The 18,853-nt window shown below is 38.8% G+C and overlaps 1 protein-coding gene across 11 annotated transcripts in view; it reads right to left on the bottom strand.

Annotated features, from left to right (window-relative positions):
* The window catches only part of LRMDA (leucine rich melanocyte differentiation associated), a 1,041,237-nt gene that overhangs the window by 191,615 nt on the left and 830,769 nt on the right, over positions 1 to 18,853 (bottom strand). For all 11 annotated transcript variants that reach the window (XM_045041006.1, XM_045041007.1, XM_045041005.1 and 8 more), the window contains one exon: positions 10,678 to 10,762. In XM_045041006.1, coding sequence (XP_044896941.1) covers positions 10,678 to 10,762 — 85 coding nt within the window. The remainder of the gene's footprint in view (positions 1 to 10,677; positions 10,763 to 18,853) is intronic.

Raw genomic sequence — 18,853 nt, 5'->3', positions numbered from 1 at the left:
GAAAGCTGTATGTTTCATTTTACTTCCTTCAGGCTACACTATTCAATTCCCAAAGACAGATGAGCATATTCTTCAGTAAAAGCCTTTGGGGAATGGTGATTTTCCAATCTCCCTTGCCAATTGTCACTCTAGTTCAACAATACTCATCCTTTCCTCAAATCCAGCCTGGATGGTACCCGCTGTAAGTTCAGTCCCCCTGGCTATTTCCATTGTATTCCCTACAAGAAGAAAAACTTCATCTTTTCCTTAGAATAACTTCATCCTGGGTATAAATCCTCAAGTAGAAGACATATCAGAGCACTACACTCTGCAAAGCCAGATAGTTTCAACATTTTTCTCTTAATATGCAAACAGACATATTTTACTTTAGGACAGACATGTTTCACAGAGGAGAAGCTCCTTAGAAAGGTAAAATCATCATATCTAACCCTGCTTTAAGATTATTTCTCTCACACACCCCTCAGCTGGACTATGGCCAGAAATTAAACAAGAACTCTACTTGGTCTCTTCCCAAATTCTCTTTCACACCCTGAAACCACCCAGGGAGACTTCCTCCAGGTGCATCATCTATACAGATGGTTTCCTTCCAGGGGTGGCTTTAGAATTTTTTATATTCAAAGTCCACAGGAGCAATAATTAGGTGGGAATGGGTGAATGGAGACAGAGAGGAAGGAGGGTCTGTTTTGAAACTGCATTTCTCTATCAAGTACACATTTCTCTTTCTTGGTTTGTAGGTTTATAAGAGGTGATTAGAAGAAAGCACTCTCAGCCATTTGGAAGTAGGGAGTGGGCAGAGTCAAGCCTTTTCTATATGCCAGAGTAGAAAGAACTTAGAAATGGCCACTCCCAAGTGATGTGATAAACCCAGCTTTCTCCTTTCACCCAAGGCTACATCCCAACCCTCTGCTCTTCTCTCATGTTCCCTCCTGTGTACTCTTGTAGCTTGACCTCCGTTCTCTGTGTGCAGAGCCTCATTTCTACAGTTAGACTACAGGATTCCTGAAGGCAGAGCCCGCGGCTTCTTGTGCATCTCCCACAACCCCCAGTGCAGGGTTCCTCCCAAAAGAAAAAAAAAAAGTGGTTGGCCGACTGATTGAAGAAACAGAAACAGGCCTCTGCAGTGACCTGAAGCATATGGAATTCTGATTAAGGGAAGTGAAAAGTCAAAAAGCCCAATATTGCACTCTTTATAAAGTATACGTATCCCAACAAATCCGAGGTTATTGGAAAAGTAACAGCCTTCTCCCCTGACCAGCCCCAACCAAAAATTTCATTAGAATGGATAAAGAAGCAGAGCAGTAAATATTAATGGGTAGGAGGGGGAAGCTGGAGGACAGCAGGCTGAACTGAGCAGGTGTTCACCTCACTCAATTTCAATCCGTTTGCAGCCAACAACGTCATTGTTTGGCCTTCTTGAGCTCACCGACAGGCCATTTTTCATGATTTTACCATTTCTGGCCAAATGCAAACTTTTTAATTAAATGTACCACATGATTCCAGATGTTTGTTTATTTGTTCCAAAAAGGTTGTAAAATCTCTACATGAGGAAAAACCTGGGGCAGGGGTAAAGTTTTCTACAAGATATAAGGAAACAAATGAATTAGAACCGGGATGGGGAGGTAAATGCTGGGCAGAGCTCTCAGCAGAACAATCTAGACCAAAACCATTGGCTTCAAATAGTTCTCCTTCCAGAAACCCAAGATTTTGGAATAAACATGCTGGGCACTTATTAGTTTTTTTTGTTTTTTTTTTTTTTTTTTTTTAAAGAATGTAGCTCATCTGGAGCCAAAGATCAGAATGAGAACAAATTTTTGTGGCTGCTTTGCCTGCTTATTGTATGTTTGTTCCTGTTGCTATGAGCTCCACTACATTAATTCTGGCAGACTCCCATTTAACAGGCTAGATTATAGCTTATGCATGAGTGGTAGGGAAGCATTCTGCAAGGTGAGAAGAAAGAAGGGGGACACCAGCAGAGACCACTGCTTCCCATACACCCTGCCAGCGTCCTCACAGTCTTCTGTTCTCTTGTACTCTCTGTCTCTAAACATAATCAGTCATTAAGTCAGTCTATTGCATTTGCTACAGAATGTTTCTCATATCCCTACCCTTCTCTGTTCCTCCAACCAGCCAGCCACTCCAGGGTCTTCATCATCAACGCTAGATTATTTCAACATTATCCTGATACTGGGATCTAAATTTTCGTTTCAAAAGCCAACATCAGAAATACTTTGAATAATGTGGGGAGGAAAGGCACCAACTGTCCGTTTTCTCTGATGCCTGAGCCAGAGATACCCTATGACCAAACCATCAGCAACCTTAAACAACAATTCCATGGTGGTCGGAAGGTTACCGTTACATTGCCATCTCCCTGCTCCACTGGAAGTGCCCTGGCCCCAGCTGTCTTCCCCATCTGTTACCAAGTTGTTTCCTAAATTTCCTTTGCTAGAAACCTGCTCTTTGGAAGCAGCAGTCTGCAGTCACATAGCCTGGTATCAAGAAATCCAAAGTTTCCAAAACTTTGACGCCATCCCACAGTGGCCTCCTCAATTCCAGACTTCTCTTTCCAACTCCCTCCTCACACCGTTTGCAGATTAATAATCCAAAAGAACAGCTTTAAATCAAATATAGATGCTTTTGCCTATTCAAGACCTGCCATAATCCATCCTACAAACCTAACTTCATTTCTGACTTTTTCAAAGCCAGACCCCTTCCTCTAGTCAGTTCTATCTGTTCTTACATTTGTGCTTCTTCTTTATCATATCCCTTTTTTTTTTCTTTCTTTCTGGAATACCTTTCTTCTGCCTTCCATCTACTCATGCCGTACTTGCCTTTCAAAGCTCAAGGCCAACTCTGCCAAACAGCCATGCCTGACTATTCTAACATTTATTGATTCCCAACTTTTCTAAACATTTACAACATTTAAGGTTTTACCACGTAAGGAAACTTTTACTTATATAATATCTAGTTTGATTGGCATTGCTTCATTTTGGTATGTCCTCAATCAAACCATAAATTCTTAGAAGACATATACCATGCTCTCTATCCTTCAGTTTTTCCACAAATGCTAACATATGCTTTGTACACAGAGGATACTAAGTAAAGACATTGGATGATGGAAAAACTCCTTACCTGAAGGTGGTGAGAGCAGCATCTGTCATTGCATAAGTCATATTTGACCATGTCTCAATTCTTCACTTGTAGTGAAAGGGATTAGAAATAGCCCATGACTCTAAAACTTCAAGACATTTAGAATCTTCAATCATGTCAATCCAAGACTCCATTTTTAAGGCAGAGGGACATATTTTCACCATAATTTTTAAAAAATGTTTATTTATCGAGAGAGAGAGAGAGAGAGAGAGAGAGAGAGAGAGAGAGAGAGAGAAAGTGCAGGAGAGGGACAGGGGAGGGTCAGAGAGAGAGAGAATGAATCCCAAGCAGGTCCTGTGCTGGCAGCAGAGAGCACAGAGACTGACATGGGACTCAAACTCACAAACCCTGAGATCATGACCTGAGCCTAAATCAAGAGTCAAACACTTAACCAACTAAGCCACCCAGGTGCCCCTTTACCACCATTTTTTATTTGGACTGGTTTTTTTTAGGGGAAGGGTTATCTCTTATCCTGCAGAAGTAAAGTTTGTTCCTGTTGGGAATACAAGGCATGGCTCCATTTTTGCCTCCTTACTTTGCTGCTGGAACAGAAGAGCCAAATTCGTAGCCCCTCTGTGTCTATGAGTGCACAACAATTCTGCCCAAAGAGTAGAAATAAAGCAATCATGGAGACTGCAAATGAAAAATCATCCTTGGAGAAAAAAGATAGGTAATGGACCCCTATGGATTTCAAATGCTTAAAGGAGGTTGCTTAAAGTTCCTGGCTGAAGTCCATGCCAGTCTTGGTAATAGCCGAACGGATTCATCCATCTTCAGATTCCACTTGGCTTGCTCTTCCATCACTGCCACCTTCCCAGACAGCGAGCACACACATGCACATCTATCTATATATATGCGGAAGTTTTAATCTACACTACCCTCCATTCCAATCCACCCAGCCCTGCTCAGTACAGAGTGAAGCTATTGACCCTGCAAAGCAGCAGAGAGATGAATTTGATGACCCAGACTAGAGTTTTTAAACCATTTCAGCAAGGTCTAGAATCAAAGGAAAGTACAATTTATTCAGCACTTAGTAAAGTCCTTTTACTTTGGAACAGAGCGCACACACTGAAAATAGACTCCCACTGCCACGCAGATAAAATAAACCTGTCAACCACCACTGTCAAATCACTAGTCACCTCGATTAAATAAAGGGAACTTTAGCATCTTTCAGCATCTGAGAATTCCACCAAGATTATAAGCCCATAAAAGCATTATGAAGGAAAGAAAACTAAAGTAATGGGTTCTGTTGAAATGTCATCAGAGGAAGCATTTTACATAATTAGAAAATGCTAATAATAGCTCTGCACAAGGAACCAACACACTCTTCCCCTCACAGCCAGGGCAAAGCCATGGCATGGAGTCTGAAAGAAGAGAGCCGAGGCCATGCACTTATGTAGCAGGACCCACAGAAGAAACACGTTCCTGTCATCAAGGAGGCCATCCTTGCCAATTGCTAAAGTTATTTTCTTTTTCTTTTTTCTTCTTGCTTGCTCCCTCCCATTCTCTCTCTCTCTCTCTCTTTCACAGTTTTCAATACACTTTCCATGGAGAAGAGCTGGATCTGCCATGCTTCTGTGAATCTTCAATGACTCGGTGATGTTTTTTGAGAAATTATCCAATAGTTAGCTCCCTTGAAAAACTAATCAAAATATTTAGGAAGACAGAAAGCAATAAGTAAGCAGGCTGCTTTAGTCATAGGGTCTGATCTCAGGTGGGACCTACCTGGCAAAGTCACCATAACCATCAGATTGCTTATTTCATCTTTTTAAATGGTCAATGAGGACCAACAAGCAATAGGCAAAAAGATACCTTAATGCTGACCTATTAAGATAACCTAAATAAATGTATTTATTTTCATTTAGTCTGTGCTCTTATTCTGTGTAGATTTTGTTTATAACAATCAAACCTACTTAGGTTTCATGTCCCCTGTAGGATGACATAGCAAGACGGGAGGACCATAAAAACAAAAACAAACAAACAAACAAAAAACAGGGAAAAAAATTTAAAAATTTTCTGAAAGAGACAGATTACCTCCAAATCCTCTAAGCCTAAAACAAATTGTAGTGAGCAGTTTGGTTATCAAGCAGCCCCATCTTGAACCCTCCCGAAAGTATTCTGCTCATTGGCATGCAGGTTTTCTGGCCAACATCTCCCCATCCCAAACATCTTTGTCTACACTGCCACGTCTTCACACACATCCATTCATTTTCTTCTTATTCATTTCATTTTGACTTATTTAAATAGTTGAAGCAAAACACTCTATTTATGGCTTCTGGGAAAACATATTTTATGATATCTCATGCTAAAACTGTTAAGAAAATAAAAAAAATGCCTGCTGTTTTTCTTTCTATCTTTTTCTTCTTATTTGGATGGCACACATTTTGCTGCTTCATGGAGATATACAGAAAAATCAATTCCTAAGCATAAAATGCAACTCACATTAAGGAGACTGCAAACGATAACTAATTATGATGAGTTGCTATGTAAATCATTCAATGGCAGTCCCAGCAATCAATTTCAAACACAAATAGACCAAGCCCCTGGCGGCAGAAGAGGATGAACACCTACCAAATGTGTCAGAGATAACGGCAAGATTGCCAAGGTTGGGTGGAAGTAGGTTGGCAACCATCTCCAAGCAAGTTTCCATAGATTTCCTCTTGGTTTCTTGCATTCTTTCTTTCCTACACTTAAAGTCCAATGCTTAATACAACAAGGTAACTATGGCATATTTTCAAGACTGTATAAGCATCAGGGAAAAAATAATAATTCAGGGATGTTCACTGGACTTGCAATAACTTTGCAAAATGTGCATACAAATGCACTGTAATGGGGCCTTTGGTGTGATAGCTACTGGCCATGTCAGATTATGGGATACATGTGGGATTGTCTGTTCTAACCTTGCATCACCACCACCCTCTACTAAGGTTTTCTCTGCAGCTCAGAGGAGGAACTAGAAACTGCATTTCTGAGACTTCCTTTGGTGCATGATTCTACATTAGACTGAGCCAAACAGAGACACTGGAGTATGACTTGGAAATCCAGAGAGAAAGAGGAACAGGGCAATGTCTGGGCAGTTCTAATGTTTGAAGCAGTGTCCAAGTGAACTTCTTTAGAGCCACTCCCACAGCGGCGCTGCACATAGAGAATGTCACTAGGAGGTTCCCAGGCATTCCTGACATGTGCAGAAACTTCAGCAAGCTCTCAAGGATCACCAGCCTCGGTGTGAGGCTGGGACACTGAGTGGGGTCTTCCCTGACTGGATAAGGCTCTCTCTCATTCCTCACATTAAAACCCTTCATGATGTGAATATATAGTGGGTCTTCTTTTTTCCTATCTGAATACAGACTGATGCCATAGCATTCTCCCCTTTGGTTTTTCAAACTTTCTCTGCTCTTGAATTTATAGACTTGTAATTTAAAAGAAGGGAGGGAAGGAAAGTAACACAATTCTTTTGACAAAAACAGGCAAGGATACTATAATACTTTGCTGCAGCCTTAGCAAAGGATTTGGAAATTCACCCCTGGCAGTGGCCATTTCCAGGCCATTTCTCTGCCTGTACTTTCTTCTTCCCTCCAGTCCAGCACAATGCCACAGTCAGTCCTGTATTTGCTTCAGATGTCCTGTGTGAAGGACACATGTCAGGGGTGGCCTGGGAGTCAAGGACACAGAACTCTGAATATTTTTTTCCCTGCCTCTGTCAATGAGTGACTTAGTCTTCCCCAGCAGTTCTTGGCGCCTTCCTCTGTTAAATGGGGATAATAATATTTACTCTTCCTACTTTATAGGGTTGTCTTGAGTATGATATGGTCTATTCACTAAACAGAAATGTTTTCCCCAAAAGACACAGTGGTCTATATAAATGCAAATTCCGTTTCTAACAGCTACCAGATAAAGAGTGGCAATACCTGGCAGGCAGGTGTATGTCCTATGCACATATTTAAAGAAACATTTTTCTAACACTTCAACACTCCTCATAATGTGGATACCCAATAGAGGATATAGTAAGTAGAGTGCCACTAGGTATCAACTGGGATCATTGACACAGCCACGTGGTCCCTGTACTCTAAAGACATACTCAGACCTAGAGCAGAATTCTCAGAGAGATTCAGGCACACCATTCTAAAACCACATGTATATCACGGCCTGCATCTCATTGCAAGTCCAGCCCCTTCTTTGAAGCTTCTGTTCTAGTAAAATAATTCTATTAGTTGCTTTAATTCATCCTATTTCCTTCCTACCATCAAAATACCAGACTTTGAAAACTATGACATAAAAACTATTATCTACTTGGAAGTTATACAATGTGGCTAAAATGCTGTCTGGCAATGAACCAATAGATGTAGACCCAACCATGGTGATCTGGGGTTGTGAAAGCAACCAAAGTTGAGGTCTGAGGTCCACAAGGCTGGTCTTTCCTTCCAGTAACACTCACTCCCAAAGAAAGATGGGTCTCTTTTCTCAGACACAATCAAGGTATCTCACAGAGGCATCTAAATTACTGACTTTCGCCTCTCATCATTTACTGAACAAATATTAACCTGAGCTTCTATTAAGCAGGAAGCCCTGTGCTAGGCATTGCAGGCACAGTGGTGAGCAAAGAGACACAATCTCTATCAATGCCTCTAAGCCCTTATAGCCTGTCCAGGAAGACAGTCCCTGAATAAAAGAGCACTGACCTAATATAAATGTGTGGGGTGGTATCAGAAGAGTCTTCCTTACAGCTGGGATATTTAAGCTGATACCTGTAGGATGAGCAGGAACCAGTGATGTGAAAGAGAAGAACAATTAGAATCTTTACTGCCCCTCAGGGAACTTTCATTTATGAAGAGTTCAAGATATACATACACTTCACCTCTATCACACAAAGAAGAATATAAACACTTGCACTAAGGAGAAAGAAGCAAATATTACAAGTACTTCAGGAAGAGGAAAAATCAATGTAAGAAACAATTTCTTATAAGAATCAAAAAGTACAGTGCATTATTATCCCTACAATGCATGGATTAGCTGTAAATTACAGATGCAAAATCCTTTGCATTTGAATCTACAGTCCTTAGGAAATGAATCTTGGGTTTATCAGACTCGACATTGGAAGTTACATAAAAGGACAAGCAAAGGGAAAATGGCATGTACAGAAAAATAGCAATTTGCACATGAACTACTGCCCACCAGTTTATGTAGTTGTTGGTGCGGAATGAAAAGAGATTGGGAACTGGATGAATCAAAAATTATTTGCAAATAGAACTTCCACTTAAGATTTTATAGACCAAGTTTCAGACATCATGGAGGATTTCACTTGGGAAAGAAATGATGTAATTTGCCTTCACAATGTGAAAGAGCCTCCCTGGATAAAGGTTTGTAAACTGTTTCCATAAAGGTATTAACAAATGACACTCAGATAGTTTGGTGGGTTATAAGATCAGAAAAAAAAGAATAATTTCTTTCACTTAAATATAAAAAAGCAAAGTGGCATTAAGTAGTCTCATTCCGGGTGCTGAAAAATCAGGCTTTCCCCACTTGTTATCATAGGATTCACGCCAAGCTAAAACTATCAGTCTCATCTCTTCCCTACATGGATCAGTCCAATAATAATTCAAACTTAATGAATTTCTCTGGCTCTCTCTTTACTGGTATCCACAAGACCACAGGCCCAAAGACCTGGCCACCATTTCATTATGTTCACTTTTTTCACTAACAGGTCCTTCGAACTAATCAAGCAACCGGCTCATTAAATGGATAAGGTATTCCTCAGTAAAACTGAGATATCTGTTGCTGGGTCCTTTAAATAACGACGTTCCCATAATGTCAGGCTCTGATGTCATCAAAGGGCATTTGTTTTAACTCTAAACACCTTGGGCATTTTTCCATATTCCAAATATTACTCAACATACCTTCACAACTTGTAGTCTTATATTCCATTTCTTTAAGGTTCAAATTTCTTGTTTTACTATTACAGTGAAATATGGTCCTATTATTGGGGATTATCATTTATCTCATTATGTCCTTCTTTTGTGAAATCTCAATTTCATGGCTAGATCAACTTTTACAAGTGGACTTGGGGGCTCTGAGACTTCAATTCCTATGCAGTGTACTCAATGATCTATACAGTAAAAATACCTTTATTTAAATATAAGAAACCAATAAATAAATCCATGAGGATATAATGCTAGAGTAAATTGGTTATCCTGTCTAGATATGGTATTGTTATTCACCTAGAGGAACTCTCCACCTGCCCCCCACCAAAAACAAAACAAAACAAAACAAAACAAAACAAAACAAAAAACACCAGTCTCTAAAGGAATATGTTCAAGACTTCCATAAGGACATTCAGTGAGGGAGCTCTCTTCGCGGTCCTCCAAATACAGCATGTGGGTAGCTGTTTGTTCTACCTGCCTTTGAACAAAGTTGATTTCCACAAAACTGACACCTAATGAACAGAATTCTAATTGAACCAAAATATATGCAAATGTAGAAAAGTCCTACTGTGCCCAGACAACAAATAGGCAACAAAGGTCCAAATCACAGACACCTGGAATCCTGCAATACACTCTTGATCATTGCCTGCAGAGTAGAAGTGTGCCATTTGCCCAGAGCCCACATGTCTTTTCAAGTGCCAGCTTCCCCACTTTCTGGGCATCTCTACAGCCTTTGTTCATGCCCATCCATCCTGCAAAGAAGGTGGGAGCTGGAACAGTCCTTATTCAGTGTTCCCTGAATGTATGAGGGGAGTTTCCCGCTTGGGGAAATGTTGTTCCAAGTATGGAATGCCCTCAATAAAAGCTTGTTCTTACTTAGATTGGAAGGCAGATTCATAATTAAGAAACATGCCTGTAGTCATAACCAGGATAAAAGGGGTAAAACAGTTATACCACATGGCCTCGTGTCCTCCCAGTTCCAACAAAGGTGATCATAGAGTCCTTGGCCTAAGCAGACAGCAAAGGGATGAGGCATTTTTAAATTATATTCCATGTAGACTCTAGAAATGGTAGTAAGAATTCAAGTCATCGGGAACACTGGGTAAGCCAAATTAATGTTTTTGAGGATCAGATAATTTAAGAAAAGCTGCGCATTGATCCTGGGCAATGTTGTTAGGCAAATTGGAATTCCTTTCAGTTGTAACATAGAGTTCATTCATTTTAAAATTACAGATTTCAACTATTCTCTCCAAACAATGATACTTTTACAAACATTAGTGAGTTTCTCAATTCTCTCCAACACTTTTGCTGCAGGTAATGATCTACTTAGTAATTTTTAAGTACTATAATCTCTTTACTTAAAGAAAAAAAAATCAAATCACAAAATCATATTACAGCATGGATTTATTTGCCTTCCCAGTAGACCGCCACTAAATTCTATTTAATATGAGTTAAAATCACTAGGTTTGACAGGTATGGTTTTCTCATCAAGACCTTGAAAAGCACTGTGTTCCTTCTAAAGTGCGGAGGCAGCAATAATGAGCCCAGAGCTCTGCACAGCCAAGTGTCCCTCCCTGTAACTACTAAGAGCAATAAAAAGCTGAGTTCCTACCTCGGTGATTGGTGAGATCCCTGGAAGCAGAAGGCAGGGGTGTATAGGGGTGCTCTGGAGGGGCCTCGACATGGTCACTGGAAGCCTGCGGAATAAAAGAACATGTCAACATGAAGTAACACCAACCACTAAATACCTTCATTTACCAAACATGTCTTCTAGGGATGTGGGTCTGGAGGAAGTATTATCAACCAAGACTCTTCTTAGGAAGCAAGAGTTGTCTGTGCTGAGATAATGTTCTGGTGAGTGCAGGGTAGCATAGGAAGCTTTGAAGAGTCTCACTAACAGGTGAAAGGGCTCTGTGACAAAGGGATGGTTTGTTTATTGTGTTGAACTGAAAGGTGAGAAGGAGGAAGGAGAGAAGGTAAAGGTCACAGGCCTTCTTCAGGTGCTTCCCACAGATTCAGTGTTCACTGTGAGTAGATTTCTATGGAAACCAGTGAAGATGCTGGGCTTTGCCCCAGGGTGGATGGGGAAAAACAGGGCCAGTTTACATGGGCCCAGTGGCATGGAGACACAGAAGCTCAGTAGCATGAACTGAAGGATATAAACCATTGTACACTGTGCATTTGGGGTTCTGGCTAAGTTTAACAACCACACTGAAAAACTCATCTGAAATTTGGTACATAATGGTCCCCAATAAAACTTTGCCATTCCAAAGCCTAAAAGAAAATGATATGAAATGTATCTGTGAAAATGGTTTTTTATTGTACACAAACAGCTCTTTAACCATCGAACTGTATATAGTGTGACCTGTATGGGTAAGAAGTGCTACCTTTCTTTCTCTGCAACTCTACAACTAAGGGGATGAAGCCAGGAAGAAAGGACTATGGCTGTGGAGTCAGGTGTCCCTCAGAACCCATGACTGTTCTGACACATTCAGTGTGGATACTTATAGCAAGAAGCATCACTGTTGCAATTCTTACTGAGACTTCTGAATCAAATACTACTTTTTTTTTTAATATCCAAAAAAGAACATCTGCTAGGATCAAAATCCTAAGCTTACAACCTTTCCAAGCTTCAAGAAAAAGTAAATTTCATTAATGCTACATTTTTCTTTCTGGAATAGGAAATATATTCTATGGGATATATTTGCCCTACTTGGAGCAGGCCTTTTCTCCAAAGAGATTATCTACATTATAGGAATCAAAACTAAGTAGGAGATTAGACCTACTTGCTAGAAAAACCCTTTAAACCCTGCTTCTGACATTTGAGATGTTTGATTAAGCGGCTTTCAGTGGAGACTTTACAGAAAGAGTTCTGAATGGAGCAAAATCAGAAGCTTTGTCCCTAAGGTAGAGACAGATTTCAGGTAGCACAACTTCACTCCAGCTCCAAGGGAAACATGTGGTGTTTAAAGCTTGGTGTGAGGGTACTGGGTCCAGAAAGATAAAAGTTCAGTCACCAAGAAAAATGTTTTAAAAAGTAGATAAGACTTGCTAGATACCATATCATTAGATACTTAGGATACTGCAGAAATTAGATTTTCAAATACTAAAGTCACCACATGTCCCTCCATTTGGCATTCAGGGTCTCTTGCAATCCCCACATGATAAATGAGACACAGTGACAGTGTTCTAAATATGGCACCTATTCAATGCTGGAGGCAGGATATATGGGACAAAGTAATGGCAGCTGTCCTTCCACAGATCTACCATACTTCCTTAGTAAAAGGCCATAGGTTCTCTGTCATTGTTTCTGTTCCACCTCAATGCTATAAAGGCCCAAAATACCAGTATGAATTTTAGGTTGCTATATTGTGATATTTCTTAGTGTGTTTAATCTCAATTTGGGCTGTTGACAATTTGATGACAGCTTTTCCTAAAATTACTGGAAGAAACTACCTTTCAGCAAATACCTCTGACTGGGCAAAACATTAGAGCTCTATAACCAAGAGTAAAATAGCTATTTACCTTTATTTCCAATTGTAGTCAAAGCAAAATTGGTGTGGCATGAGTTCTGTTTTATAGTCATCATTCTATGCCTAGCATTTAATTATTTTTCTTCTTGGTGTCCATTTATAAACTCAAGTCATGGAAAAGAATCCAGGAAAAGAACAATTTTGCGAACTGTTGGTGGAATATCTATGGCTGGATGTTTAAGGAAGCTACTACAAATTAAGATTCTAAATACCAGTTCTTTGACTTGGCTCTTATCGAAATGAAGTCCATGGGATTTTTTCAGTAGTGATGTACACATTTGTTCTCTCGATATTATGGTTACAGGAACAATTAAGAAAAGAGTGATTATCATATGAAACAAGTGGACAAGACAATGTCTTAAACTTGCACATTACCTGCCCCCAAATAAAGAACTTCCCTTGAAACTGAAGCAACATACCCATAGTATATTGAGTATGAAATGACTGAAATGTAAGTGGAAAAAGTTAAGTAATGTTTTCTTTTACCTGGATTAAGAAGATATGCCTAAAATGGGAATAAAGGAAATTTGGGTAAATCTGAATCTTCAGAACCATAAATCTTCTCAAATCTTTGAGTCCTTGCCAAATTTCCTAACTACTTATGGCAGAAAGTTATACTCTTACATTTTATTTTTTAAGTCATTCCTACCCCAATATATTTGTAATAACTACAATAAAATATTAGCATCTGGAATACATATGTCCCTAAATAATTAAAAATCTAATAGAAAAATGGACAATGGAAATGTCAGGAAATTCAAAGAAGAGAAAACCTGAGTGGTTAATAAATGAAAGAGAAGAAGGTCAAATTCACTAGTCCGAAGAGCAATGCAAATTAAAACAAGATACAATTTTTCCACTCACCATATTGGCCAACTTTCAAGTCTTACAACCAGGGCAACGGTGAATGAAGGGAAATGAACTTTTATCCTCTCGTCCCTTGCCAGTGGGAATAGACATTGGTTCAACTACTTTGGAGAGTAATTTAGCAATACCTAATAAAACTGAAAATTTTATTTAAAATGTATTTAATTTAAAATGTATGTACTATGGAAAATTTCACTCAGGTCTATACAGTGGAACATAAAACAGTGTTTATTCCATGATTATTTAGAACACACCAAATTGGAAATAGTTCAAATGCCTTTCAATAAGGAAAATGGATAAATAAAATATTGCATATTTGTATGACAGAATAATATTTAGCATTTAAGAGCAATAAATCTGGTTTATGTATCTCTAGTTGAATAGGTCTAAAATTTTAACACAGAAAACATAAATAAATAAATAAATTTAACATAGAGTGAAAATACAAGTTGCAAAATCACAAATATGAAATATCTATATCTATCTATCTATCTATCTATCTATATATATCTTCATCTTCAACCTCATGTGTGTATGGAAACATCTAACAATTACACTAGTTAAACACTAACTTCATGAAAATGGCTGCCTCTGCCAGAATGCAGGGTAATAGGACTGGGGCTAATAGGATAGGGGAGGCTTCAAATATATACATACACACACACACACACACACACACACACACACACACACACGTATATATGGTTTATTTATTTTATTTAAATAAAGACTTAGAAACAGATATGTCAATATATTAGAAAATACAAAGTCTATATGTTAGTGACATGTGTTCACTATTTCTCAACTTTTCTACATTTTTGAAATTTCTCAAACAAGAAAATCGAAAAAACAAATATTCCTATTTCCTCTCTGATCCATACAGCCCTATATTGATATGAACCCATAATGAGAGGAAATTCCTCTAACAGTTTCCCAGTACTTGCACAACACGGATAACATGAATTTAGGCGGTTTCTGGTTTGCCTTTTGTGACGAAACACCCCCATTTCTGTTTTTCTTAAGGCTTCTGAGTATGACAAAGGAATAGAAAAAGCTGATAAATACTAGTGAATATGTACCCCCTTCGTACTAAGGCTTGAAAGGCTCATGCCAGCCTAGTAAGTTCTTCTGCTTAAGATTTGTCAAAGCATACTGAAGGTTTCTGTCCTCTTTCCCTACTCACAAATGGATAGTTGCTGATAATTTTTTAAACTCACAGCAATAATGATAATAGTCACTAATATACTGCACTTTGCAATTTCCATGGTGCAGGAAGGAAGACAGAACTTTGGCAGCCTCGCTGGAAAAGAGTCAGTAGAAGTGCAGCACACCCCATGAGAGACTTGCAGAGTGAGAATCTCACTCCGTGGTCGAAGAAAACAAATGTCTTCAGATGAGTATGTAAAATTCAAGTCCCTTCCCATTGGGTGCATTCCATGGAAACCTGCATTCCAGTGGATATTTCTGAACATCATGGATGCCCTGAAGGAATATGATACAGACCACAGGAGGAGTGATTTGGCAGGCTTCAAAACAAGAAGGGGGCAGCTACAAAGTTGTTTAATAGCCATAAATCTCCTACTATTTTTCACAAAATACCATCTAAGACCACATCTCCACAACTCATTCCCCATTACTCAGCTCAAGTGGAGCGCTTTGGCATGCTCACTCACCCTTAAATCATACACAGCATAAAGTGATCCCGGGTCTGGGAAATTTGTCAGCCTCCTTCAAGCAAAAGCAATCTTCGCTTTTCATCACAATTCATTCCCTGAAACTGTGGTATAAAGCTGACTCTTCTAAAAACATTTATTTTCTTTCATAAGAAAAAGCATCACTCATTTAGTTATCAAGTATTTAATAACCACCTACTATATGCCAAGGCCTGTGCTGCGAATACCAAGAAAAATAAAAAGAGGACTTGGGTTGCATTCCTGACTCATCAAAAAAAATGATAACCATGATTAATACTAGTTATTAAGAGTCACCAACTGGTAGCATGACCCCCAAACTCTGCACTGTCGCAGAAATTTATCCCTGACCTCTATTACAACACATGACCACATGGAAGAGTAATTATGTCCCTGCTTGTTTCTTACTCATACTAAGAGAAAGCTTTCAAGATTAACTATATTAGCTTTCTAAGATTAACTATACTATTAACCCTTGTACCCAACATGCTGCCAGAAATATTGAAAATAGTTAATGCATTGTGATTGAATGAATCAAACATTTTAATGTCAAAGATAAAACTAGCTATACAATGATTGCAATTGGACACAACAAAAGTCTGAGATAGGTTGCCAGAATCAGAGATAAAAACTTGCCATCACCTAAAAGATTAAATTAGAAGCCGAAGAACGAGCCAGAACGGGGAGACTTCTGACCTGCTCCAAGGTAAATGCACCATGCCTTTCAGTGTGAAGCAAGATAGAAAGCCTTCATGACAGATGCATCGTGTTGGGAATGACAGACAGGCTTAGGAGTGGAAAAGGCCATACATTGTCAGAGCGAGAAGTCATGAAACTAGGAGGGAATAAAAAACGGTAAGGTACAGGATGAGGTTGAGTCAATAACCAAGAGACCAAGAAATGTCCCAAAGGGGCAAAGAGCAGATTCTGGGCAAGAGCACAGCATTCAGCTGATTGAAGGGGCTGAAGGCTAGTTCAGGCTATAAGTCAGTCATATAAATCAGTCATAGAAGGGATAGGTGCCAAAGACCTCCCTGAAGTAAGGAAGCCCCTTGAAGGCAACATCCTGGAGCTTCCCATTGTTTCTATCTGATATAAAGGGGTCCACTTATGCCAGTTACTAAAATGGCATCAGATCCGGAGTTGTAGTTTAGAAATATTTATGGAAGGAGAGAGGAGGGAGGGAAGGGAAAAAAAAAAAAAAAAAAAAGAACCAGGAACAGAAAAAAGGAAGGAAGGAAGGGAGATAGGAAGGAAGGGAGGGGAAAGAAGGAAGGAATGTAGGAAGGAAGGAAGGAAGGAAGGAAGGAAGGAAGGAAGGAAGGAAGGAAGGAAGGAAGGAAGGAAGGAAGGACGGACAGACGGACTATGGTTTAGGCATTTTGTGGACTGTTTAATAAATAATAAAATCACAGAATGTAGGAGATGTAAAAGACCTTACAAATCATCCAGAGCAGTAGCTTCCAAAATATTTTTAGCAGCCACTTACATCGCAAAAGGAAAAATAAAAACTAAATATTGGGCATTATGGAAATAGTGATGCTTTCTTATGGCAACCAAATAACACTATAATATAAAAAAGGGAGAAACATGCCAAGATTTTTATGATATAATATTAAGCAAACACAGTAAATATTAAAATAGTATATACACTGTGATTTTTAATGATATAAAATTAACAAGAGGTAAAAGCTAATAGGCAAAGATTAAAAGATTTTTGTTAATGTGATTTAGAGTGATTTGATTTTTCAACTTATTTAATTGTGTCATTGCTTCTTGCAATTTAACATTTTTAAAATTTAAATATTTAAAACCCTAACTACTTATCAAGGCAGATATGAAAGAATGCATTTTTCCATCAAGTATCTCTCCAATCTCTCCTATTGGAGGGAGGAGAAGTGGACAAAGAGGGAGGAATATTAGGAGGTAAGGGGGAAAAAGAAGGGGATTGGAAAGAAAGGAGCACAATGAAGCACAGGAGTTAATATTTCCTGAATATGTCCTAAGTGTTAATGATTTTCCAGTGTATGAGGTATATCCCATTGTTACTCTCATTTGAGAAGTGAGAAAACAGAGAAGCAGGATAAGTAATACATCCAAGACCGTGCAGTTCAAAAGTCCACAGCGTGATCAGGCACCAAGTCAGAAGCCCAAAGCCTCCCAAAGCCAACTTGTTTCCCCAGTTCCTCCTTGTGTCTGCATTGGGGGCCCCAAGTTTATGATACTCCTCTCCTGATCATCACTCACTTTTGTCCCACACCACTGTCAACAGGGTCCTATCTGATCCTTTCTGGTAGGAATGTAGACTTCAAGAGCACAGGAGCCAACACCCAAATTGAGAGTGAATGCCTTGAGGCCCCTAACACAGGAACTTCTTGAACAATCGAATGAGAGAGAATTTACTAAAAAGAGCATGGATAATTTAAAAAGTGGAATATCCTATCTATAAACAAATGTTCATCTTTGTCCACAGAAATGTGATGAAACACAAGTTAATAATTTGCTTCTCATTATTAATCCTTGCTGAAAATTTAGTATTTGTCCTAATGTTCAAACATAGAATATAATTACAATGTAATACATTATAACTTCCAAGTAATGAATGTATATATGAATGTGTGTGTGTCCCATTTCTTGAGCACTAATTATATGCAGGCATTTTACACAGAGTTTCATTTAACTATCCCAACAACCTTAAGATACAAGTACCATTATTATTATTATTTTATAGATAAGGCAACTGAAATTGAGGGAGGTTATATAACTTGCACAAGATCACCCAGCTACCATATGCGGGATTTGGAGTTCCGACCAACACTGCTTGGTTGCATAGCCTGAGTCCCAAAACTGTACAATGAACTTGAAGCTTGAAGGTATCTAAAAAATCCTTCCTGGGTTTAGTATATAATTAAGGAAGATAATATATTTGTGGAGAGATGATCCAATTCATGTTAATATGCAACATGTTTTGTGGCCTGGCATGTAAATAAAACCATGAAGTTATTTATTAATAACTCAATGACTATGCCATGTAAACACAGGAGTAGTCTCATTGGCCACTTGGGGTTGACATAACCAGTGAGTCTGGAGTCAACCTGTACCAGCTCACAAAAACCAGTGGTTAAATTTTCAGGAATTCTGTGTTTTGGTTGTTTAATACAGTCTTTATTTAAAATTAAATTACATACACTTGTAATTGCACAAATAATATTTAAAGGTAATATATACCATAACTCGTCACTTCCTAATTATTTTACAAAATTTTACTTTTATGCTCTTTAAATTATTTGTGTCTATCATATCTATACAGTGGAAATACTATAGAATGATGTGTTGCTACATATCTCTTCCCAGCTCTTCAGGGATGTCACTTCGGTGGCCTGACACTGCCATGGTGGTAGTATTCATGGCAGATGTTGCCAAGTGCTACAAATTAGGGACTGAGTTGTTCTTTTATTGATTTCTTAAACTTAAGCAAGTGATAGAAAAAATGTTAATGATGTAGATTAAACTTAAAAGTATACTGTGCCTTCAGGGCACCTGAGTGGCTCAGTCAGTTAAGCGTCTGACACTTGATCTCAACTCAGTTCTTGATCTCAGGGTCATGAGTTCAAGCCCAGCATTGGGCTCCACGCTGGGTGTGAAGCCTACTTGAAAAGAAAAAAGAAAGAAAAGAAAAGAAAAGAAGAGAAGAGAA

Source organism: Felis catus, chromosome D2 (genome assembly GCF_018350175.1).
Source record: "Felis catus isolate Fca126 chromosome D2, F.catus_Fca126_mat1.0, whole genome shotgun sequence".
NCBI lineage: Eukaryota > Metazoa > Chordata > Mammalia > Carnivora > Felidae > Felis > Felis catus.
This window is presented reverse-complemented; position numbering and strand designations above follow the sequence as displayed.